The sequence below is a fragment of the Phaethon lepturus genome, unplaced genomic scaffold (genome assembly GCF_000687285.1).
Source record: "Phaethon lepturus isolate BGI_N335 unplaced genomic scaffold, ASM68728v1 scaffold9, whole genome shotgun sequence".
Lineage (NCBI taxonomy): Eukaryota > Metazoa > Chordata > Aves > Phaethontiformes > Phaethontidae > Phaethon > Phaethon lepturus.
In genome coordinates this window covers 17865-43114 of record NW_010562525.1, presented here as the reverse complement: position 1 = coordinate 43114, position 25250 = coordinate 17865, and the positions used below count along the sequence as shown (strand labels likewise).

General features: G+C 39.7%; 1 protein-coding gene across 1 annotated transcript in view; it reads right to left on the bottom strand.

Annotated features, from left to right (window-relative positions):
• The window catches only part of TRAK1 (trafficking protein, kinesin binding 1), a 39878-nt gene extending 23194 nt beyond the window's left edge, over nucleotides 1–16684 (bottom strand). The window contains exon 1 of the mRNA XM_010294273.1: nucleotides 16621–16684. Coding sequence (XP_010292575.1) covers nucleotides 16621–16684 — 64 coding nt within the window. The remainder of the gene's footprint in view (nucleotides 1–16620) is intronic.
• Between the last annotated feature and the right edge of the window lie 8566 nt (nucleotides 16685–25250).

The window sequence follows — 25250 nt, the reverse complement described above, 5'->3', positions numbered from 1 at the left end:
ATCTTTTAAAGAGTTTAGGTTTGCATAAGTTTTCATCTTATGTCAACTTTTGGGTAAGTACCTCAAAAGCTAAAATAATAAATAAAACAGAACTTCAAGTTAAGCTGAAAATAGAAGTGTTTCTCTTTTGTAGTGAGTATTTGTTTTGTCAGTGGCAGAACAAACCATTAAAATGTTAAAAGTTTCTTCTCTGAAAAGGAATGTCTTGATTTTAAAAAAATAATCAAGGAACAAGTGAACACAGATGTTCTTACACACGTAATTAGGATTCTGTCATATCACCTAGTCATTGTAGTATGTGTATTACGTGCAGCAGATTTATTCTGTGAATAAACAACTCCAATGTTGTTAGTAACACTGCTCAACATAAAGATACGACGTCATATTAAGTTGATAAGAACTGCGTTCTATGGTATCAGACAGCAAAGTAAATAAAAATGCATGCAAAATAATAAATGATTCTTATAATACCCAGACCACACCATGGTGGCCACAGTATCACTCATAAAAAATACTTACTAAGACTGGATGAGATTATCAATTACTAAGGTGGAATGAGGAGTTTTGTTAAGGATGAAGAGAGTATGCAGGAGTTTAGTCCACTATCCTTTAAGTAGCTACACTAACTTATCTAGAAGTGTGCAAGTTTTCTAAAAAATCCACCAATAATCAGAGGAAACAACAGCTCTTTCTGCTCGAGCTTTATATTCTTTTTGTTTTCAGCTACACACCTATTCCTCAAACAGTGTAATTCTGCAAAAAGGGATTGTTAGTGAAGTTGAGTTGATCGTGTGGACTACCGGTTATCAGGCTGCTGTAGCACAAATTGTTCTTCAGGGGTTTTACCCTTGACAGTGTCAGTTAAAGCTCCATCTGACAGATTAGCTAATGTTGCTCTAGTGCACTTTAAGGTGGGGGGGAGAGACAGATGAGGCCTAATAAGATTTAAACTAAAAAGAAAAAGTGTATCAAGTACAGTAACATTACCAGGAGACAGTTTGTCACCCTAAGGAAACAACGCTACCCAATTTACAAAAAGACAATCTACATATAAATAAATATACAGTTGATCACCACTAAGGGACATCAATAACATCAAGTGCAACAATACTTAGGTAATCTGTTGAACATTAGAAAGTTGCTTAAACTACAGCAAGAAGTACAATTTGTTGCTGTTAATTTTCCTGTTTCTCATATTCTATCTTTGAGGATCAAATCCTGAAAACATTTACTATATTTAGTGACATCAGTAGTGCCAGTGAACTCCGAAGAATGCCACTCAAAAGTACTCAAAAGATAATTACACTTATGCAAATAATTAAGTCTGAAAGTGGTAACAGTAAAAGGTTTATGCTTCAAAGTAGTGATTTGACAAAAATTACACAGCAATATAGCTATAACATTGCACAAGCAAAAATAGAGCATCTGTAAACTACAAGCTATATCAGTCAAAAGCAGACTAATCAGGATTCCAAGAAAAAAAATTGAAGTAACTTGCAGAGAACAGCTACAGTAAACAAAAGGGGCTAAATAGATTTCCATAAAAACTTCATATAAAGACAGATGGTGTCATGTCCAGAAGACTATTAACAATAAAAAAATTAACGCTGCCATAAACCCATTATTTTCAAACATACCAAGTTCTTAAGTCATGCAATAAAACATTTATCAGAAACCCTGATGTCAGCAGTTTCTTTTCCAAAACAATTGTACACTAAATAATTCCCTCAGTTATAACATACCCTCGCTACTATAAAATGATGTTTGAGATTGTCATTAGCAAACTCATTTTAACTCTGTACCTAGCATGAATAATCACCACTGATTATGACTAAGGAAAGCTCACACCATCCTAATTCAGGTGAATGTATAACCTTCCTAACATCCAAGCTGATAAAAGGACAGTGCTCCCACAGACAGAATAAAGTCACTCATCTGGGAGAAAGAGTGATAAAGGTTGACCAATGTGGCTGCTCGGTCAGTTACTCCTTCAGAATTTACCATTTAATCTTTAACATGGCAGGATAACACCACAGCCTTATCACAACAGACATTACTAGCAAAGCAGTAGCCACTTGGTCACCAATAGCTGTTTTTATCTCAGAATTTCCATCAAACTTCTGTTCGTCACTATTAAAACAGAGGTCTTCACATATTACTCTGCCAATGCAGAAGGCTTTCAAAGTAGAAATTTTATCTTACGTGTTCCTCTTCAATGCCCAAGTGGAAACAAACTTCAAATATTATAAAATGCTTCCTCTGCTCAACCACCTCCTATCAGCACTCAACATGCAACACAGCAGAAGCCCAGAGCTACTAACTAAAAGGAAGGTTTTCCTTTTGGAAGGAAGGCAAACTTGCAAAGAGTATTGCTCTCCATCCCCCAGAAACCAAGGCTTGTGAGGAAGAGAAGGTAAAAAGCGACTGGAGAGAAAGGAATTCAGAAGCAGCATTAAAAAAAACTCAGAACAGTGTCTAAGTACATACTTACTCAGTCTTCACAGATTACAAGATAACATTTGGCCAATTGCTAGTACAGTGAACTTGGTTTCCCTAGTGTTCAAAAAAATCCACCAGTGAAAAAGACACACTATTTTGAAAAAGTAATTTTGAGCTCTCAATCAGTTAAGTATGGAGAGGGGGGCCACCCCTCCCACCCCATCTCTAATGGATTTTGCATAGTAGGTTTCTAGCCTGCTGGAGCTTCTCATGAGTATCAGACCCTGGTCACATTACTGTTGAGATAAAACAAGAGCAAATGAAGGGCATTGCTCTAATACAAAACCTACAGTGCCAATTTACTGACCTCTTTTTGCTCACTTGCAAATCAGTAGTATTTTTTCTCGAGGGTGATAGGAAGCACAGTGTCTAAACGCATGGATGCATGCAAATACCCACAAATACACGTTGCACCTCTCAGTTATGGAGAAGGCTGTTAGATAATAAAAGACAGACAGAATTTTTTTAAAAAGTCTACAACAAGTGTAGGGACCACAGAATTCCATAAACAGTGTTAGAAACTATGTTTTGGTAACTGCTTTGAAACTAATGTCACAAATCCGAAACAGGAAACAAAGAACAGAGAAAGCTTCTATCACATTTTCATGACAGCATTAAATACATGCTACCAGGGATATATTTGCAGTTCAAAGTATTTGTGGGTTCTTTTGTTGTGTTTTTGTTGTTGTTTTTTTTTTTTAACAGCCAAGCACACAAATGGATAAATGCTACACAAATCAAGTATCCCTCCTCTGCCTTAAAGTACCTAGCACCATCTTCGTACCCTCTTAAAGCTTGGAAATTTATGGGTACCCACATTCCTGGGTTTCCCGATGTGATTAAAGCCTAAAGGATGCACTCTGCATTTATTTCTCATCATCTATTTAATGCAGCATCTGACTGGAATCTTCTTTCAGGCTCTGAGCTCCGCACTAACGAAAGCACTGATTCCCAAGCTGAAGATGCTCAGGGAGATGGGAGGAAAGTATGCACCTTCCTGGATTGCTCCCTGAAAGTCACACAGCCATCTAGCATGCTGCTTAGAAGAAAAGTATGTTTCCAGGAACAGTAAACAGCCATAGAAGGGAAGAGGAGGAAGAATACCACTATTGGGAGCTGCTGCAATGAGCCACCACTCACCAAACAGGGGATTCAAGGGGAAGAAAAAAAGAAAGAGGGAGAAAATATAAAAAAATCATAGGAGCCAGCAGTCAAAGGTGTCCTCAGTCCCCTGCACTCCTCCTCAAGGCATACCCCCTCTTCATTTTTGAGACCTATCAGTCAGGAACAAACCAAAGAACTAAAAGAGAGCAACCATGGCTGAAGAGGAAAGCCCAGCTCCCACTGCTCCTGCTCCCATCTGTTTCCAACTACTGGGATACAGAAGGGGGATAAGATGTTATGGTAAAGTTTCACTTTTTGGGCAGATAATACTGACCTGTATAATTATGGAGTCTAACAGGGAAGGCCCTAGTGCATGGGGATTTCCCAACTACCGAAACGTATTTCCCCAGAAACTACATCAGGACAAGGGAATACTGTTCATGGAGCATATATCTCTGGCAATTTTAATACAGATGCTTCTTATTGGCAAGGTGGCAGCAGGGGACAAACTTATTGCTTTTTTTCTTAACAGTTCCCAAAGCCTTTAACTATGGCAAGGCCTACTATATTCTTGATCAGTCATGAGAAGCCCTGCCTCACAAGTAGCTTCTGTCTCCCTCCGCCCTGCTCAAACACTGAAGATAAAATGGCAAGTTCATCACAGCCTAAATGTTGCACATTGAGACATACAGAGCAGACACGGTAACACTGACTGACCAGCCATGCTCCTTACTGCCAGATACCATTGGCAAACATTAGCAATCAAAGACCCTGGCAGACTCAGACTCCTCAGCCCCCATTGGTTTAATTTCTGAAAGGTTATTTTTGCACTCCAAGGATAAGGCACTTGCCAAAAACCACAACTTCAGTTCTAGAGCCGCTGATAGTTATGCTCTGGCACTGGTTACTGTGAGCACTACATCTACTTGAGCCAAGTGCACAAGGAATTATGTATATTTCCTTTCAAATATACTCAGGAAAAATGTAACTAGAATGGGCCATCAGCTCTGTTACTGACTCGGACTAGAAAGATTTTACGCATTTAAAGATAAAACACGGTAGCTTCTCCCCCACTAAAGAGGAGTTTTTGGCAGCCCTGGCAAAACTGGGGCAGAGGCTTCGGGTCTGCTGTTGTCTGTCACATTTGAGATGGCCCCAAAAGAACATGTTCATCTGAAGAGCTTAAAAATTTAAAAAGAGACTGCTGTCACTGGAGCCTGAATAACACGCTTCTGAGGCACGACTTGCTAGAAGTCCAAGTTTTAACACAACACACCAGTAGTTCCCCCCCCGCCCATCACCACAGGAGCAGGCCAGTCCCTCCAGAAAGCAGATGGGAAATTCAGCAGGTGACTGTGACCCTGGTTAGAGGGATGAAGAGTGGTCACAGCGTTCCAACTGCTTCACAATTGTCAAGTCACACTGTAGGGAAGCTCCATGGTGGAGTCTGGAAGAACATAGTGTTGTGAGCCACACATACTCAGTCAGCAAGTACATATTAGAGTAGTGAAAAATAACTAACATACCTACTGTAGTCCGTTCAACAGACAATGCCAATATTTTTTTTTCCTTAATGTTACAGCCTAGCTTACTGTGATTTCAATGGTGTAGTTTGCAAATTTGTATTTTAATATTAAGGTGCAGTTACTGATTCTTCTAGAAGAAGAGATTTTATCTTGCTATTTAAGCTACGGTTTGAAGAGTGTTTGTTTACTGACATTTCTCTCATGCAGTATTCAAATTACTTACAAAATCCAATATTAAAGCCTCACATACAAACCTATGTTATTAGTCTCAGGTTTGGGAAAAAAACTTTGCTGTTATTTCTTTAAGCTCATGCCCAAACACTCAGGCAGGTAGCCATTTCAAAGAACTTCCTCGAGGCAGGGCATGAACTGCATCGAATTTTCTTGTGGTGAATGAAGAACCAAGTTACAGGGAATTTCAACAAGAACATCACAAACTTGTTCCTTCTACTAGCATGAACACAGATCAAATGTGGTAACTTTGAAAATACAGCCACAAAGTAAAACTAAACAGATAAAGGAAAACACCTGGAAAGAACTCAGTATCACCTTAACACATACACCATTTACTGATACAGCTCAGCACAGCTCTTCTGTTAAAAGTAAAACTTCTGTTGCAGGATTTTTAATTACTAGCCATTGAATTACTGTCTTGACATTCTCTTCCATCAATTTCTTGTCAAGAAATGTGTGGACTGCAGTCCTTGCAACTAATAAATGGGTGTAAGGCTTAAACCACGATCCTGACTGTAAATCTTTCAAAAATCCTAAAATGAAGTGACAAGCTTGTATTAAAAGCCACACATTGTCAGCTGTCTTCCTTTCTTAAACATGTGACCTTCTCCTATTCCAGCTCTTTGGGAGGGATTGGCTGTGCCAAAGCTTTCAAGAATTACTAGTCTCTGTATTTACTTTGTTTTAGTGTTTAAAGATTCCAGAGCCCTGTACAGCCTCTATTTTAGTCAATGTCTTTGTAAGATAAAATAGGTATTTTACTTTTTTTAAGTCAGACCCCTGGAGTACGTGAATTTGACATTTTAACAGTGATCATAAGACTTGGGTTTTTGTTTTAATTAAACTTGGGCTAGATTCTCAGCTTGCATTTACCCAGTACTTCAGATAAGAAGGAGTTTCAATACATTTAAATAGTAATGACTGCCTGCCATCACACATCCTAAACAGGTTACACTCTTTTCCTCTGTGCAAAAGCAAGACCCAAAACAGCCCAATTTCAGAATTAGCTGACCCAACAAATCACTAACCAAAGAAAGCTGACAGGCTGTCCTTTCACAGCTCAGGTTCTTTTTGCAACAAAAACTGAGTAGACACTATCAACAGATACCCCTGCACAAAGTTTCACTGCAGTCAGCTCAAAGACGAACTTAACAAATGAAAGTATGTTGCTGTCAGGCAAATTTACAACTCCAAAGCAATGCACTGATTCCAGGACTGTTCTGCCTAGATCTTTATGAAGGTGCTTCCCATACTCATCAAGACAGCTGATTCTGTAATGATGCCAAGCATAACTCCAGTTCTCTGACAGAAGCTCTAGAAACGGGACTGAGATCAGTCACAGGATCTAAATGTTGGGACAGGGGAAAACTTTACTACATCAAAATGACCACAAAAATAATAGACAAGTAGCAAGTACACATTCTGCTCATTGAATAGGACAAACAGTTAAGGAGTCTTAAATAATTATCCCCTTCTTTTCAATAACTATAAACAGTTAAAATGAAGCATGTTCTCAGACCTTCCATTTCTGATACCAGATTAATAGACAGATATGGCTAAGATGTTTTTTTGTTCAGCAAAAAAAGGTTACATGCTGGTGTTTCCATCTGTTTTATTTGTAGAATGGATTGACTCACCCCCAAGAGAAATACTATCATTTTTAAGTGCGCCTACATGCAAGATACATAAAAATATAATGTATTGTTTTTATGCATCTGTATCACTACTACACTGACTGTGTAGGTGACCTGAATGTATAGATGGAGGAGAGAAGGCATCTATAGAAGGCATTTCAAATACATACTGTACTTTCGAGGGGAAGGCGCTATAGAAAGACAGGGCTAAATTTATCCCAGATGGAACTCACTTTTTTTTTTACCCTCTCTAAATCAAAAAGAACAGCTTCAGACTGAACTTATATCTGCGTGAAACGTAAAGTCAACAGGAAGAATAAGAACAGCACGATGTATGTTTCGGCCACCTTTTAATCACTTAAAAAAAGGAATCAAACACGAAAAAAGGTTGGCTGGCCTCTCTTGGTAAGTTTCCTCCCCACCTCAATCCCCAGTTTTAAAGTTTCCTTTTACCAGTATTCTCTCCAGCACCTTTATTTTGCACAGACTTGCAAGTTCTCAGCTTCCTTCAGAGACCCACAACAGGAGAGATGGATAGTTTATAGACTGAGTATGACTGAAATCCAGGCAGAATATTTTGATTCTGAGGAAGTCTTTACAGGAAAGTCCTATGCAACAGGATTCAAAAAGCATGTTTCATCTGCTGAGGCTTTGGATACAGGAACTCTTTCCCACAAGGTGAATAAGGATGTAAATTCACAGCAGGTCACATTCTCTGTGCTAACATCTTTCAAAGCATCCTTACAACAGCTTTATGACAGTGTATTTGGAAGTACCAGTTCTCTACCACAAAACTGCTATTTTAGAGCAAAATTTACAGCACATGAAATAACATAAATGGTGCAATTCAGCTTTTGGTACCTGAAGCCCTGAAAAGGATTGCCAGACTGTCTGGAAGCAGCCCTTGAATGGGTACACTCTCCATATAGCAGGTACACAGGGGGATTTTCAGTGCATACACATTCACATTACCCCCTAACGGGCCAGCTGCTCACAATACTGCATGTGTCCATTATTTCCACAAAGTATGACAAGACTTTTTGAGTTGTTTGTTTTGTTGAAAGGTTAAGGTACAAGACCCAAAACTTGTATTATTTCTGTCTATGTGCTTTCAAGCTCATGGATAAGCAGAAATCATTGCCCTGTTCCACTCATTTTTACAAGTACCTCCTGAGAATGACAACCTAACACACACGGTTTCATAACACACATACACACACACAAGATGTACATATAAAAAATGGACTATAATTTCAAAGACAGATAATTTCCCAAATCCAGTTTCATCATAAAAAAGGTATTGCATAGCCTACATCTGTTGTCATGTATTTCTTCTGTAAATAAGTGTACATAAATTAAGATTCATCCTGTTGCTATGAGTATTTTCTTAGCCTTTCATCCAAATGTACTAGATACACGTTCAAAAAAAAAAAAGTAAAATTTAGTATATTTAAATCCACAAACATCACTCAAATCACTTGTATGTTGCCATGTTCTACTACCATAAAAGTTTAAAACCAAAAGGTGAAAAGTACCTTCTTCCAAGATATCAAGGCTCTGCCTGTTAAATATGTGTTCTCTCTTATTTTCCTTTTCATAGTCATATTCAAAGCTTTCCTCTTCGTTTACTGACATTGCCAAAGTTATCCCAAACAGCCACGATATGATGCCTTAGTCTCACAGGAGATGGGAAGTCATTCCCTCGGAGGCTGTGTTTTTGGGGAGAGCAAAGCAAGGTCTCCACAAAGCAGAATACCATCTTTCCTCACTCACATGCTCAGCCAGGGAGCTCCTGATTATTTGTCCTTAGCACAACAGCTCTGCATTATACAGATACGGTGGAGGAGGGAAGAGACCATCTGTCTAATAATTACTAGAAGATTTATGTTGTTCATCATACCAGCTCTGAAGGTAGCCAGTTTTTACTCAACAGCTCCACTAGCATATTTCAGACAAATTAAGTGCGCTGAAAGCCCCCTCCCCAGCACTCCTCACATCAACAATGTTCCCTCTCCTCTGCCCCTGCTCTTCCAGGTGAAGTGGTAGCTTCCCACAAGTGTCTCAGCAACACGGAAGTCCAACTCAGCCTCCAACTGTCACAGCTGGTGAAGGGTGTGCACCTTCACAGAGTTAAATCACCTCTCAAGCTGCCTAATGCTGCAAGTAAGATTCCACAGGAGCAGGGAACAGCCAAAGCCTGTACCCATGCACACGCTAATCCCACCCAACGGAGAGATCTTCAAAGATGTGGCTACTGTAGTATGGTCTGACCACAGCACCCACCACACGCTAAAACCACTGTGTGAAGAACTGGGCTGGGGGGAAGGGAACGGTTTTTTTATTGCTTTTACAAAAAAGATTATGCTTGTACAAAGTATTTAACTGACATATCACATCAGCTGTCAAATGCCATGTTTTCTACAGTCATCTTTACTCTTCTGTCTGCTAAGGGAAACAAACCACCTCAAGTCCACATATGGCACCCTAGTGCATTTTCAAGGGCATACGTATCTCTTCTCTGTCCAACAATAAACAAAACTCCTTGTGCTCAGACCTCATGGTATCCAACAGGTTGCATTTGCTAAACTTTACTAGACACAAAGGGCAGGTTAACTTTTTTATTTAACTTTTTGCAGCTATAGATATTTAATGTTTGCCAAGTTGCCTCCCTTACTTTCAATAGCAAACAGGTTCCCTTTGCCGCTTGCAGAGTGCGTTCCTACCTGTGTCAGGAGGCAAAGCAGTTGCAGGCAAAGTGGGGGCACAGCAAGGCACAGCAGCTCGTCACCCTCTAAGGGGACATAACTGCTAGGGAGGGAGACAGACAAACATTACAAACCAACAGAACATTAACAGTTAGGATCATGTAGGAACAATTGCTCTATTACCATTTCTCTAGTGGTGTGAAAGTATGAGGTAATATGAGATGGGAAGGAACTAATTTTACACATGATGAATTATTCTGTTTTAAGTTTTAAACTCTTAATATTTAAATACAAACAACATAGCAATGATTACAAACAACATAGCCAGAGGATATGAAATATACACAACTGCTTGCTGAGGAAAGGAACACTCATTTCTGAATAAAGAAAGATCTTACTACTCAAACCTAGCAACTTGACCTTTGACTGCCAAAGTCGACTGCAATATTGATCAGCAGCAAAAGCCTCAAAAACTCAACTGGGGGAAAAACCCAAGATTTTCCCTTTCTCCCCATATCATAACATTAAAAGATGTAATTTTAATAATAATATAATGGGCATTACTTCTAGTTTCTGATTCCTTAGAGCTTTTCTGTGTCCTCATTTCTCCCCTATAATAGTAAATCAAAACTCTTGAAAAAAAAATTTTAAATCAGACAGTAAGAGTCTTAGGTACCTACTTGCCATCCAGTGTCAATTTGCCCCATTTTGGTAATAGCTAGCGAATGGAAATTCAGAGTGTAACCAAAACAGTAAGTCATTTTAAAAGAATGCAAGAAGCACCTTTTAAACCTTAGGGACAGAGAAGTCCACCCCACCAACCGTGTTGACATACTATGGTTTTAATATTGCTGACAAGTGTTCAACTATAGCTAACCAACTAGCTTATAAAAGAGAGCAGGGCAGTGGGCAACACACTGAAAACATGCATGTTGCTGCCCTATGTACATGACAATATAAGGAGAGTAAGTGAATATTCCCACAAGCTGACTTCTGAACCGTGACTCACGTCAACTCATGCTGCACAGAAGGACTCTGACATTCAAAAGCTGACAGCAAGGTAAGTGTTGCAATGCCTATTTGGTATCAGCACATGATAAGTCCTGAATGCAAATTCATAATGGGTGGAGAAGGAATGTGTACCATACCCTCACACTATCAACTCACTTTTAGTGCTGTTCTGTGTTAAGCCCTTTTAGTAGCGCAAGAATATTTACTTGCTAAAGATTAAGAGCCAGGTTTCCAACAGAGACCAAACAATAAGCAGCTATGGAAAAAAAAGTGCTAAATTGTATACAGTTCTGAAAAAATACATTCTAATCAGGAAAGATTTGAAAGATTTTTAATATTTCCTGTAAACACATACTCAGGGACTTAAAGAACATACCACATTGAACATTCATTTTTATGGGTTGCCACTGCAAAGTATATTTGGCATATTTGCTGCAATCACCACACTGAATTAGCGACTAAAGACATTTAGCACCTTTCAGGAAGCTTGCTAAGTGAGTTGCAATGCTTAAACCACACAGATGCACATGCCTTCAGTAACTTTGCCATCAAACAGGAAACACAAACCGGGAGCTAGCTTGAAGGAGGGTGAGGCTGGACACAATACAAACAAACCCTCTTATCCTGACTCATTATTTCCAAGGAACTCCAGTGCATTCAAATAATTTTAACCATCCCTTATCAATAGAAATATCTAGACTTTTGCACACTTAACCACCTTAATTTTGAACACAACTAACTAGTAATAACAATGCTCCATTTAGAACAAAGAGATTGTAAGCAAACAAGTTCTAAAAACAGCAGCTGAAACAGCAGCGCTCAGATTTAAAATATGTTGATGAAGAAATGTGGGTGTTCTGGAGTGAACTTTTCAGGGAGGGGGCATAAATTGGTCATTGAACATTTGCTTTCTAATGTGCTTGTTCAAATGTTTACACGTTTTGCACGTTTCCCATTCTTTCGAAATCCCATCCAAATTATCTTCCATCACTCAACCAAAGGGACAGCACATAACTTTTGCAAAAAGGGAATGAAATGGGATAAACCAGGAAAAAGCTTATCTGGAAATTTAGCAGCTAAGCAGATTAAAAAGGAAAAATACCTCTATACCAAAATATAAACTACACAAAGACAACATCTAAGTAGAAGTAGCTCAGGTCTGACTGGATAAAAATAGAGGGTCAATGGAGGAATGAGGAAAAAGAAGTGACATGGCAAAAATCAGATAACTAGGAAAATTATATCAATGATTATATGAATATAAACAAGGTTCAACCATATTTATCAGGTATAGAGATAAAGGACATAGGAGCAAAACAAGGACAACCTAAATGAGCATTTTAGCTGACTACCTATAGAGCAAGGACTGTTTCAGAGACTGCATGCTACAAGCATTCATAAGATTCTCATAGATTTAGATGGCATACCCACAGTCAGCATCTACTTAACATCCAGAGTAACACCAGAGTTACTCTGTTCACATGGAGTATGGTCCACACTAAGGTATGAGGGAGACAATGACTCATCATAAATGCCCACTCACCAGCCAAGCTCCTACTGTAAGGAAGAAGGTGTCAAGAGAAGCATATTTTAAGTGAAAAGGTTGACTGCGCCACCCACAGAGCTGGCAGATGTGTGTTTGCTCTAAGGTGCACAGAGGAGAAACATGGAGAACCAAGAACTCTCCAACAGCTGCAGCAGGAAGTGTTAAATATTCTTCTAATGCTTCCTTTACAAGAGTGGTTTCAAAAAAAAAAAAAAACCAGCACAGAGTCTCACATCTGCAAAGGCACACTAATACAAGCAAGGCAAGGTTAAGTAAACATGCTTAAAACGGCTGAGAGGCCAAGCAGAAGAAGCATTAACATTGTTAACTATTGTTCAGCTAAAAATAACGTTAGGGAGCCTGCTGATAACCGTTTCAGTGGTGTGGAAAATAGAACAGAGGATAGGAGGTCCAAACAGTAACTGCAAACAGATTAAGAGATGAAAACGTTTCGATGTGAGCAGGAAGAAAATATAGGCAGGGCTTGAAAGTTATAGAGAAAAGCGAAAGCAGGATAAGAGGTACCAGAACTACCAGGAGAGTGAGATGAGGTTCCTTGGGCAAACATAAAAGGGGTTAGAAGCTTCAGCACGTGTGACAAACAGGGCACACAGTGTGACTGGCAGCGGAAAAAAGGAAAAGACACAATTTTTCTCCACAAGAAATTGCTGAAACTTATGGCCAATAAGAGGAGAAGGAAAGAGCAAGTTGCACACGCATGAAGTCATCTGGAATTGTAGGCAATGAACTCTCAGGCATTTGACTCAAGTTGTTCAGTTAGAAATAAATGAGTAATGGAAGAAGCCACAAGTAAAGTCAATTTGATCCAAAGTCAACCTGGATTTCTCTGGAAAGCATTGTTCATTGAGAGGATGAAAAATATCGGCCTAAGAATGAGGCAGGGGGAGAAGACTATTCATAAAGATTTCTATGGATATCTACTTGAGCAACCTGATCTAGTGGAAAGTGTCCCTGCCCATGGGAGGGGGTTGGAAGTAGATGATCTTTAAGGTCCCTTCCAACCCAAACCGTTCTATCATTCTACGATACTTATCTGTTTATTTAGCTGTTTGTAAGATGGTGGGGTTTTTTTTTTTTATTTTATTTTTTTTTCCACCCAAGTTGCATTGTGTGTGTTTTTTTAAGAATCTATTTGTTTTTTTCTCTCTAAAAAACCCTAGATGAACCTAGATTTTCATACTGTTTTCTTTCACAATAAGAGTCTGCAAAAATTTCAACTTTTACTCTTTTATCATTGGTTCTGTCAATCTCAAAGTCTCCTATGAAAATAAGTACTTTCCTACTCAACTACACACTCACCCAAGCTTTTTCTCCCTCTCCATTCCACCTACATTATATATTTCATTAATGCCAAATAAGGTGGCAACTGTCACTCATGTTATAAAATATTGTACTTGAAAATTTATCTAAAAGGCAAAGTGTAATAGTTCTTATTTATAGAAGCTTCAATTTATTGTAACGTTCATTAATACAGGTAGTTCAATTCTCAGGTAAATAGACTGTGACATTTTATTGTCTAATTCCATCTACACTTACCAAAAATAAATTCTGTAAAGGACCTTATGTAAAGGGATTATTTCATTATTCCAACATTAGAAAGTCTTTGTAAAGATTTGTAAATTTTAAGTTTTGAGCATTTGTTCATTTGCTTTTGCAAGGTATTAAAGAAATTATCACCACCAAATTCAAGTTGAAGATATCATTACAATGTTGGTCCGTACAGAAGTTAATTAAATCCGAGATAAAAGTAAGAGTCAGTTCTGCATGTATTAAGTTAAATAGCAGCATTAAAATCTTATATCTTGGTGTAATTTTTGAGTACTTTTTTCCTTGAAAAACAAGGAACCATACACTACTAAAATAATTATTTAAAACAGAAAAAGTAAAACAAATGAAGTCACACCTTTTAAATGGAAATCTGGGTTCCAGTGGCTTTGACAAAGAATTTATGAACAATTTAATCACAAAAATAATTCTGTACAATAACATCTTGTGAGGTTTTCTATTAGTTTCAATGTATCACCGACTCTCCTCCAACATTACATTTACCAAAAAGGGTGAACTGGATTCACAATTGAATGCACACATACATCTGAGCCTGAGAGAGTCCCTGTATAGCAGAGAAATAAGCCCTCTAACTATGCTTCATCTTGTCTTAAAATAGGTATTCAAAACAGGTCAGCTGAGCTGCAACTGCCTATCACTCTCTACTGAATATAAAAGGCACCTCAGGCAAATGACTCTGGTATCAACAAACACATGGTAGAAAAACCAAACATCAAGAGACAGGCATCTCATAATATGCCACCTGTTCTAGATTTTTTGAAAAAGCTCCATCTTCTACTAAAATTTAAAGATGCCTTCTCTCACTACAATCAGAATACCTTTCTCCATCAACAGGAAATGCCAACACTATTATAAACCCAAATTAATATGCTACTATCAAAAGCCAAAGACTATGCCTTCCACCGCATCTCTCAAATCCTTCTCTCTTTCTTGCACACTTCCATTGGGAAAAGCATAAGACAGCTAAACCCCATAAAGTTCCACTAAACCTTATAAGACTACCATTCATCTGAGAAGCTGAGACAGGACTGACAGCACTATCTTTCGATCATGTAACTAGTAATATTTCAATTAAAAAAAAAATTAAAAGCATTATGCCTTACCTACTGGAGAGGTTTTTCCCCTATCGGACATTAAACCGTGCTTTCTCTTAGGGGAGAATTTTCCAAATACTTCAAGCAGCCGGCCAGCACATACTCTAGCCAACTCCCTGTAGATCTCAGCTCATGGAATAAGTATGCTGGGCAGGGGCTCGGCACTCACTTGTAAGCCCAGAATCAGACCAACAACTACAGTGCTCCTGAGGCCCTGACCCCACAAGGTATTTAAATGCTTGCCCAACACCTGTTGCTTATTCCATTACCGTGGCACTCCCATAGTTTTTCCAATGCAGCACACACCTTAAGATAAAATTGATGAGCAGAATAGCTTTTAGCTGAGACATTCAGGCATGCCACAGTTCTGCATAATGCCACTTGGAATAGACAAAGGACCATAAAAAAGAACAGTAAAAAGAAGGCTGGCTGTATTTAACCTGAGGAAAAAATCAGCTACAGCTTTTAATGACAGTACAACTGTTCTATTTCTTAAGCTTCTAAAACCAGGCCAACCCAGTCTGTTACATCATGTGGATTAATCAGATGCTACAGTATTTACTAGGGTTAAACCTAGACGATGAAGGTTACATAATGGATTCAATCCAACTTAAAGGGTTCAGATCTTTCAAATAAATATGCACCTTTCCTCTTTCAACACCGGGACAGGAATAATAAATTAAACATAAGAGAAGTTCAAGTTTAACAAGCTTTGAAATTGCATTCAGTTCCGAAATCTAGACAAATGGAGGCACATGCCACCCAAAAGACCATAAAAACCCATTCAAATTTTGTCAACACATCTTTACTCTTCATATCCCCTCTGATATTCTTATCATGGCACTATGAAATATCTTTGTGTACTACATATGCACAACATCTCCTGGGCCTATCCTTGCTCCTTTCTGTTCTTTGCTTCACTGTGATCTTGGACTTGCCTTGTTTAAGCCAAGCTCTCCAACCAGAATAACAATCGATACACAACTACTGCTTTCCCAAAGGCTGCATTTTGGTTTAGAGGTTACCACTAAGTGCTACCAATGAGGAAATTTTTCCACTCTGCTGAAAGTACAGTTTAGCCATTCATGACCCTTCCTCATGTGCCTTCTATCAGAAGTCTGATGAAAATATTCAGTGCTCTGATAAAGGAATAATTGCCCAAGCAAACATCAGAAAACCTGCAAGAGGCCCAGAAGATAGTGCTTGACAGAGTTTGTAATTTTTCCAATTCAAAAAGTTAACATGCTCACTTATAAGAAGCTAGTGTGAAATATGTTTCACAGACAATAATCAGACAGAAAACATCTACTGCCTATTAACACATTAAATATATACGTATTACAGCATATTGGTAATGCAGAAAAAACACAGACTTAAAACTCAAAACAATACAGAATCTTACAGTAAGTGTACTTAAATTCAGATCAATTATTAAACATACAGTTAGCATTTCAAATCTCTCTCCCCCTGCCCAAAGATTACTCATATAACGCATATGCTCCTCTGCCACTCCCTTTGAAAAAAAGAGAAAGCTATACAGCAATCTCTTGTAGCATGCTCACGAGAGATGTTGAGGGGTGTTGCCTTTTCCAAGGTATTTCATTTTTAGAACCATTGAATAATGATGCTCCAGTCTTAGAAGCTCCAAATTCTGCAACAAGAGACTAGAAAAATATTTACCATCTGTGCATTCTTCGTAATACCAGTCCAGTTCATAATAATCTGCTTCAATAAATTTCTGCATAGTCAGGATCCTTCAGCAACATAGACAAGATTTCACTTCACTGCTAAGGTCAAGTGAAATGCAGCCATGCCTTCCTGCCTTGGCAAAATACCACAGCACAAGGAAGCTCATAGGAAGCTAAAAATGAGCTGCACATCTTCAGTGAGGACGCAACTAAAATAAAAAGTGGGATGTGGAGGGTGTATTTGGAAAAAAATAAAAATAAAATAAAAAATAGAAAAAGGATGCAGAAGGGAGAAGCAGATGCCCTAGCAGCTCCTCTAATAAAGAAGCTCTGCACAGGAGCCTTGGATGGGCGTTAACAAAATCATCCTATCAAAAGGCTGATGCGCTGACGTGGGAGACACACACCACTGCCTGGCTGTTTCTAACTCATTCCTCCCCTCCCTAGTCTCCACATCTCTTTCAGCCTAACACGTTGCCATGGAGACGAGCTGGCTCCAAAGGCAATGCAGAGATGAAGAAAATGCATTTTGCTGTTGCTGGCTTTACAGAGTAGAAGTACCCCTCCATACTGGAAACAAAAATCCTTGCTCAGAAAGATGATACAACTCTCTGCTGACTGCTCACTGAAAAACAGCATCATGCCATCACAATTCACTGGGTACATACAGTACATTAATAATGAAAATCTAGTCCATTACTACTCTTCTCCACACCGTTCGATAAAAGCCTGCCTTCCCCATGGAAAATTAAACTACGTTACTATTTTCTTACACTATTCTGGGATGATATGATAGAATCCTTTATGCATCCTATTATTGCAAAAATGGAAAACAAAAAATGAAAGAATCAGAAAAATCAGGAGCGCAACACATTTCCCCTTGCTATAAAGCTAATCTGCTTCTACTTTTTGCCCTCTCCATGAACCACTGATCCTCTTTTTTTTCGAAGAACCTAAGCTTCATAGCCAGAAACAAGGAGTTAGGACAAACTTCTGCTGCTCTACTACTAAAAATGCTGAAGGTCATCACACAGAATAGCTTAACATTTGTGTTCAATGTTTTGGAAATGAAAGACTTCACTCTTGCAGCACCCAATAAAATTATGTTTAAGCTATTACATGAGAATCTGTCTGAGGAACAGATGGCATTAAGTCATCATCATACATAGCAATTCAAAAAGCATGTCTGAAGCTGTACAGATACCAAAGGGATTGACATCCATTTTGTTCATAACTACCACATATTCTTCACCCCTTTCTCCCCCTCTTATTAGGAAACAGTATTTCTTTGTGAACACCAGTAGAAGCACTGGGATAGATTAAGTTTAGGTAGGCAGCCATATTAGGTCTGACCAAGGAGGTGCCTGTCTAGCCAAAGACTTCATCTACAAGAACAGCCATGAGCAGGTAAGAGAGAACTAGTCAATACTTCAATTGCCCTCTCAAACTCCAACTTTTTCCCACTTCAGAGACCGAGACAGTCTGAGACTGATACAGTTTCTAATTTTATCAATTCTTGAAGGACTTATCCTGTCTGTTCTTGAATCCATGTATGTTTTTAGCACCTCCAACATCCTCTTGCAAGGACTTCCACACATCTACTATACACGATGCAAGAAACCCTCACCTTGTGCTTTGAAACTCCCTTTTACTAACTTAATTCGATGCTTCCAGCTCTGGAAATCTGAACACTCAAGACATATCTCCTTTCCAAGCACTCACGATGTTGCAGATTCCTATTATGCTCACCCTCATTCACGTCTTTTCTAGGTTGTTACCACTTATTCTACTCCCTGACTGGTACCACTTTGCTTTATTGTAACAGAAACAGGTAAGGAATAGTCAAGCTATGCAGATGAAAATACACCTGTTTCATGACCACATTAGTATTTCAGCTTCATTGGTATAAAAAATTATCACTGCAGTAACTTTAAGGTTGGGAATTGCCACATGCCTTTTATATATTGATAGCTGAAGCACAGATTAACAGATCTGTTCATGTGTCTGCCACACATCTGTCAGCGGCAGTTGCCTACGTTGTTCACTCAGCTCCAAAGTTCAGACCAGGGCCAAAGTCAAACACATTTTTTTCTGCAAGTACATTATTTCACTGGAAAATAACATGTTTCTAAGTCTGGGGGAAAAAAACCAACACTACAGTCATCTTACAATATAGTAACCTATTTGGCAATATGCACAAGATTCCCCTTTACTCAGCACTGGTGAGGCCACCCCTGGGGCACTGTGTCCAGTTCTAAGTTCCCCAGTGTAAGACAGAGAGGGACATACTGAGGAGGGTCCAGTAATAGGCCATGAAGATGAAGGGACCAAAGCATCCTTTCTATGAGAGGAGGCCGAGAGCGCTGGGACTGTTCAGCCAGAAGAAGAGAAGACTCAGGGAGAACCTCATCAATGCATGTAAATACCTGAAGGGAGGCTGCAAAGAAGATGGAGCCAGGCTCTTTCCGGTGGGACCCCATGACAGTATCTGAAGCAACAGGCACAAACTGAAATACAGGAGGGTCACCCTGAAGATTTTTTTTTTTTTTTTTTTTTTAAATGGGAGGGTGACTGAGCATTGACACAGCCTGCTGTAGGGGACCCTGTTTGACCAGGGTTGGACCTGATGACTTGTAGATATCCCTTCCAACTTCAACCATTCTGCTACTCTGATTTTGTAGCTCAAGGGCCTCCACCCATTTACTTAAGTTGTTTAATTGCCACAAGCTAAGACTCTTTGAACTTCTTTCATTATACAAAATACTTCTTTTTAACTTCCTAGACAGTAGGAATAAGGGCACATGGTTTCAGACAACTGTGAACTTTAAAGATTCACAGAGACTATAGTGCTAGAGCTCTTCCACAAATACAGTTCCCCCTTGCCTCGGTGAGATATTCCCTTGCCCCTGTGAAATATTCTTGGCTGGGCAGCAGACCACAGGCTGTGTCTAAACCACTGGTTTTGTTCAACTTCACACTTACGTCCCTGTCCGTTCTGCTTCCCAAGCCAGCATTAGCCACCTGGGGCCAAGGCCTGCAGCTCTCCTGCAGTCAGTCTCCAGCTGAGGAGATCCAATATGTGTACTTCAGTTATTGCTGGTGGACAACTGAGTTGGTGTAATACCCAAGTCAAGTCAGTCAACCTGCTCCAGGCTGGAAGCACTGCTATTCTTGGGAGGCTAACTCAAAGCAAAACACCACAGCCTTAACCAAGGCACTGCCACATTTACTGGTACTTCCCTCCCATTTATAGGATACCAAAATGCAAAGTCAACAAGAATTGAATAGCTTGCACCTGAGCTTGGCTGCCAGAATGAAGGCTGGTGTCTTCAGCTTCTGCTGCTCCATACCCACCACAGACCAGGAAATCTTCGTGCCCTATTAGCTTCTAGCCTTATACATAAAAAACACAAAAATCATTCTTATCTCCCCACAGAGGGGACAGAGGCTATCCCAGCCGCTGTTCTTACATCAAGCTAATCTTAGCCCTCTTGAAATCAAGAGGCACACTGAGATAACAAGAGTCTGAAAAACAAAACTTGCTTTCATTTTGACAGAAATTGCATCATTTTTGGCTTCATTTTGCTGATTAGATTTTTGTTATGCCCCATACTGATGTGAAAGCAATACAGTAAGTATACATGAACTTCAGGTTAGTAAACCACAAGGATTATATAAAGTCACTAAAAGCCTTTGGACATGCAAAGGTCATACAATTATTTTTTTAAAAAATCGTACTTTGAATAGCACGAGCATTTTTGCCAGATGTAATCATCGTGCCCTCACAATGTGCCATCTTAAAACAGAGAAATGTGAGAAGCCACTCCAGCCCTAGATCAGTCTTGTAGAATTTCAGTTATGCATATTCACAAGGCAAGAACTGCACATGCTATTAAATGCAATTAAGGCTACACTATTAAAATACTGCCAGAGAAAAATAAAGGTTCCTATGGCAACATTAACTCAATTGCTCTGCATATAAGCTATTTGTTCCACTTGTATTATTTTTGTCCAAAAGGTAATTTCATCCTGGTAATGCTATTAAACAAGAATTTAAAATATAAAGAATGAACATTGGCTACCAGCTTAAATCACTGCAGGGACTCTTTCCTTTTTATTTCCTGACATTTTAAACAACGGAGATTTCAACAGGATAGAATTTTCTTCTCACTGTCCTCGCCTCTGCACACACACACCCCTTCCAATGAGACAGAATAAAAATAGTTCAGGGTTTGGGTTTTTTCTTTGTTTTATTGGTATTTTTCTACAGATCTGATTGGGAACATATTGGTGTAATCCAGAAAGGCATTACTTTTCTGTGGAGAAAATCACTTGTGTGGTCAAATGATTTCAGAACAAGAGACCTGGAAATATGGGATAAGTGTATGATCTTCCCAGTATGAAGACAGAAACCCTGGACAGACAGAATACTATATATCCAGGTATCCACATGCAAGCATCTCTTCAGTTACATGAGAAACTGTAGCTCTATAAAGCAGGAGCTAGAAAGGTTGTCAAGTTGAACATGAAATTCTGACCAGGCCGACAAAGCAGCTGCATGCTTGCAGAACCTATTTTCCATCTCTGCAGCTCTACTTTTCCTTCCTACAGCTGTGTATTGGATTAATCTTATCTAAAACTTATCGGAACGGTACATTTTTCTGGTGGACTACTTCTACAAACATAGAGCCTCTCTGTATTCAAAACTCCATATTACAACACTACATTTGACTGGGGTATTACTGTGTTACTTGCCTAAAAGGTCATATAAAACTTGAGGTTAATAAAGACTTCAGGTAATAGATCTGTGACTATAAGGGACTTGCTTTTTCCTGTTCCAAAACTAAATATGGTTATTCGCATTTGTCTAGCATTCCTTCCCAGCTGTTAGATTTTGTTCTATTTTCCTATGTTCAGTTTTAAAGCAAACAAAACAAAAAATCCAACAAACCACTTTTATTTGTTCTCCACATAGCAAAAGAGACTGATAAAGAGTTCTGGTAGCCAACTGTGATCAGCTAGACTGAGCACCCCTTAAGTTTGCAGTTATAAACAGATTTCATTAGTCAGAAAAATTGACTTGAAAAGCTCATGAGCCCTCCCTTCCTTTTCGCTGGAATAAATCCATGCCATTGGTCAACACTAAACTGATTTGCCTAAATTAGCCAGGTTATAAAAATCACGCAAACCCTTTTCCTTGTTTGAAGGGAATTTGACAAAGATAATTTCAACTACCCCATTTATAAACATGGTCTCTGAAGAAATTTGTAGCAGCACACTCAAGGATGCAGTGAACCATGTTGCTAGGGTGCAAAGCAGCAGCAAGTCATGTCTGCTGGCAAACAGAAGAATTCAAAGAATGTCATTACACAGTATGTCACTATAAATCATGTGTTCCCATGCTTAGTCATTCTCAGCTTCCTTCTCCAAAGTTTTTCCAATTCCAGGAGAATCCTCTGAAACTGAACACTGGAGCTGAATGCAGTGCTTCCATGGCAGCTACAACAGTGTATTACCTGACATTTGATTAACTCTGGGTCTCATTTCTTCTCTTGGCTACAGCATCACATCAGGATGTTCAGATAATTAAACACCACATCCTTTCATTATTTTCTACAGTCACCAACACAGTTGCCACCACTCAGGATAAAGTTGCCTATCCCATTAACATCACCTGGAGTCCATTTTATCAGAGGAGCAGCTGTACAGTCCATCACTATGCAATGCATATTGTTAACAGTCAGGTCTTGCCACAATACTTATTTCGCAAACTGACATTTTTTAATGGACTTGAAAAAAAGAAAATTAAAAAGTGTTGAAATGGAAAACAAGCAAGCATATTTAAAAGCCCAACTGTTATTTCTAAATTGGGATCTCATTTACTGAAGCGTTACAGGCGTTTCACCTTCTAAAAGAACATTGAACAGGAGTCATCCTGTGACTGCACTTTTAGTAAGAGCAAACAACTTTCCAACTTAGGACAGAGATCTCTTCCAGTGTAGTAGTTTGCTTAGCAAGAAGTTACTGTGGCTTGTTTAACCGCAAAAGACTGGAACCAGAGTAGAGAAAGCATTGTATCAGCAGCTTTTGGAACTGGTCTTTAGAAAAATGTGTGCTTCAGATTTCATTGACCCTCCTTCATCTAACAAGATTACTATCCCAGGCTTCAAAATGGTACAGGTACTTCCTACAGATGGGACAGAGCTGGTCCCTTCTGAACTCGGTAAGGGCACACTGACCTCACCTGGTACAGACAAAAGACTCTTACGATGCAGAGAAGAGTCTAACTCTTCTCTCACTGAAACAAGATGACTTAACATGAGACAGGGGCAGACACATGAAATTACATTACTTAACAACAAAAACCTATTTACCACATGAAAAGATTATTTCTCCCTTCCCCCAAATTATTACTGGAGAGTACTATAGTTGCATTTGTATAGAATCAAAATTGATGTCGTCTCCAGCACCCTACCTGCAAAACCAGCTCCATAGTATAATTAAGGTATCACTGGGCATACTTAAAATACTGTAAATGAGGCCCTCACTGCAAGAGCCAGACATTTAAGAGAATACACTCCTATCCAGCATAAAGAAATTAAGAGTAAAGCTTTAAAGAATCAGATTTTGTAAACTGTTCACCACCTGAAAATAATGTAAACTACAATCTCTGTTTTTTTGTGGTTATTTACTTCCTGGAGACAGCAAGAAGTTGAGCTTAACATTATGCTTGATTGGATAGACAAAAATATTACAGTAGCATGGTTATGACCTATTTTTCTAACAAGGAAGGAAAAAAACCCACTGACAGTCATGATTGCTGCTTCCTGAGAGAGGAAAGGAAGGCAAGTTGCATTACACTGAAGAAATACAGAATCAGGGAGTCCAGAACTGGACCCAGCGCTCCATGCCTGGTAACACCAGTGCTGGGTAGAGAGAAAGGATCACCTCCCTTGACCTGCTAGTAACACTCCTCCTAACACAGCCCAGGGTACCATTAGTGTTCTTTGCAGCAGGGGCACATTGCTGGCTCATGTTCAACTTGGTGCCTACCAGGACCCCCCTGCAGATCCTTTTCTGCAAGGCTGCCTTCCAGCTGGTGTGACGCCAGCACATACTGGTGCGACGCCAGCACATACTGGTGCATGGGGTTGTTCCTCCTCAGATGCAGGACTTTGCACTGGCCTCCACTGAATTGTACAGGGCTCTTGATTCCTCTCTCCAGCCTGTCAAGGGCCCTCTGAATGGGAGCACAATCCTCTGGTGTCAGCCACTCCTCTTGGATCTTATTTATGTCCCTCATCCTACCTGATGCTGCACAGCCTTCTGACTTCCTCTCAACTTCTCCACTTGGTGACAGCTCTTCAACAGCAGCACATAAAAGAAGGCTATGTCTCCCTCAGGGAGAGGCCCTAAGCACTCTCAGCAGCCCGGGACTTGCAGGGCTGCATCCACCATCTGAAGCTCTGTCTGGGTTAAAGTCTCTGCCCTGGCAGGGGCAAGTGCTCAAAAACCTGGGGCATGCACATCACCACCACATCTGAAGGCTTAGGCTGTTCTGAACTCAGATGAGGACCCCTTCTTTGCACCCTTGCACACAACCTGCTCTGTCTGTTGGCTGTCTCTGGGAGCTGTGCTCCAGACTTGTCTGTTAACTAGCACTCTCCCAAGCACCAGCTGAAAAAGTGCTTGACCATCTCTGATCAGCAGCAGCTGCAACAAAGGCTCCAAGCACACTCGGATCAAGGGCAGGTAACAACTTCTCAAAAGCCCCTAGGGCTTCCCGAGACCCACATCCCTGTGGCTTCCCTTGCCTTGCCCTTACCTGGCAGCAGCAGGCACCCTCAAGTTTCTCAGAGCATTTCCAGGAGTCCCCAGATGATCCTGGGCCCTGTCCCCACAAGCTGCCAAGGCAGAACCCAGACTCTTGGGCAAACTGTTGTGCCTGTTCGCTGCCTCTGGTGGCTGTGTTCAGAAAGCTGTGCTCTAGGCCTGACTCATTTAGACCTCTCCCTAGCCACCAGCTAAAAGTATGCTTGACTTTGCCTTATCTAGTGGCAGGGAGATGCAATGTCCCTTTGCTGCATCATACATTTGTGCAGCACATTTTAGACTGGCTTAAAAGGCACTCTCTCAGGAGTTTAATGAGACTGGTGAGACAACATTTGATTTATTTGATTATGCTTTAGGGTCAGATCAGTTTTATTTTGTTAATTTGGTAAGGACTGGCTCAGTCTTCTGTCTGAAGCATATGAAGAAAATGACAAAGATGTGCTTTGGAGTTTCGGAATGTAAGAGAACAGCTGCAGCCCTAATACACTATTCAGTTCCTCCCAAAAGGTATTTTCATCCAAGTGTGAAGACTCCATTTCCCAGTAGCCAACTAAATTTTAAGAACTAATTCTTATTAGTCATCACTTATCCTGGGTTATAGCTTAAGTACCCCCTCTAAAGCTGCTAATAAATTAAAATGCTAGGATATTTAAATATTAATCTTCCTACCAGTATCTTCAAAAATTAATTTAAAAGGAAAGCTAAGTAGCCTTGGGTCCATGTTCCTGAGTGACACTGCCCAGCAGATTCTGTGACTGCTAGCCTTTGTGGTTGGGGATTGGACTGACA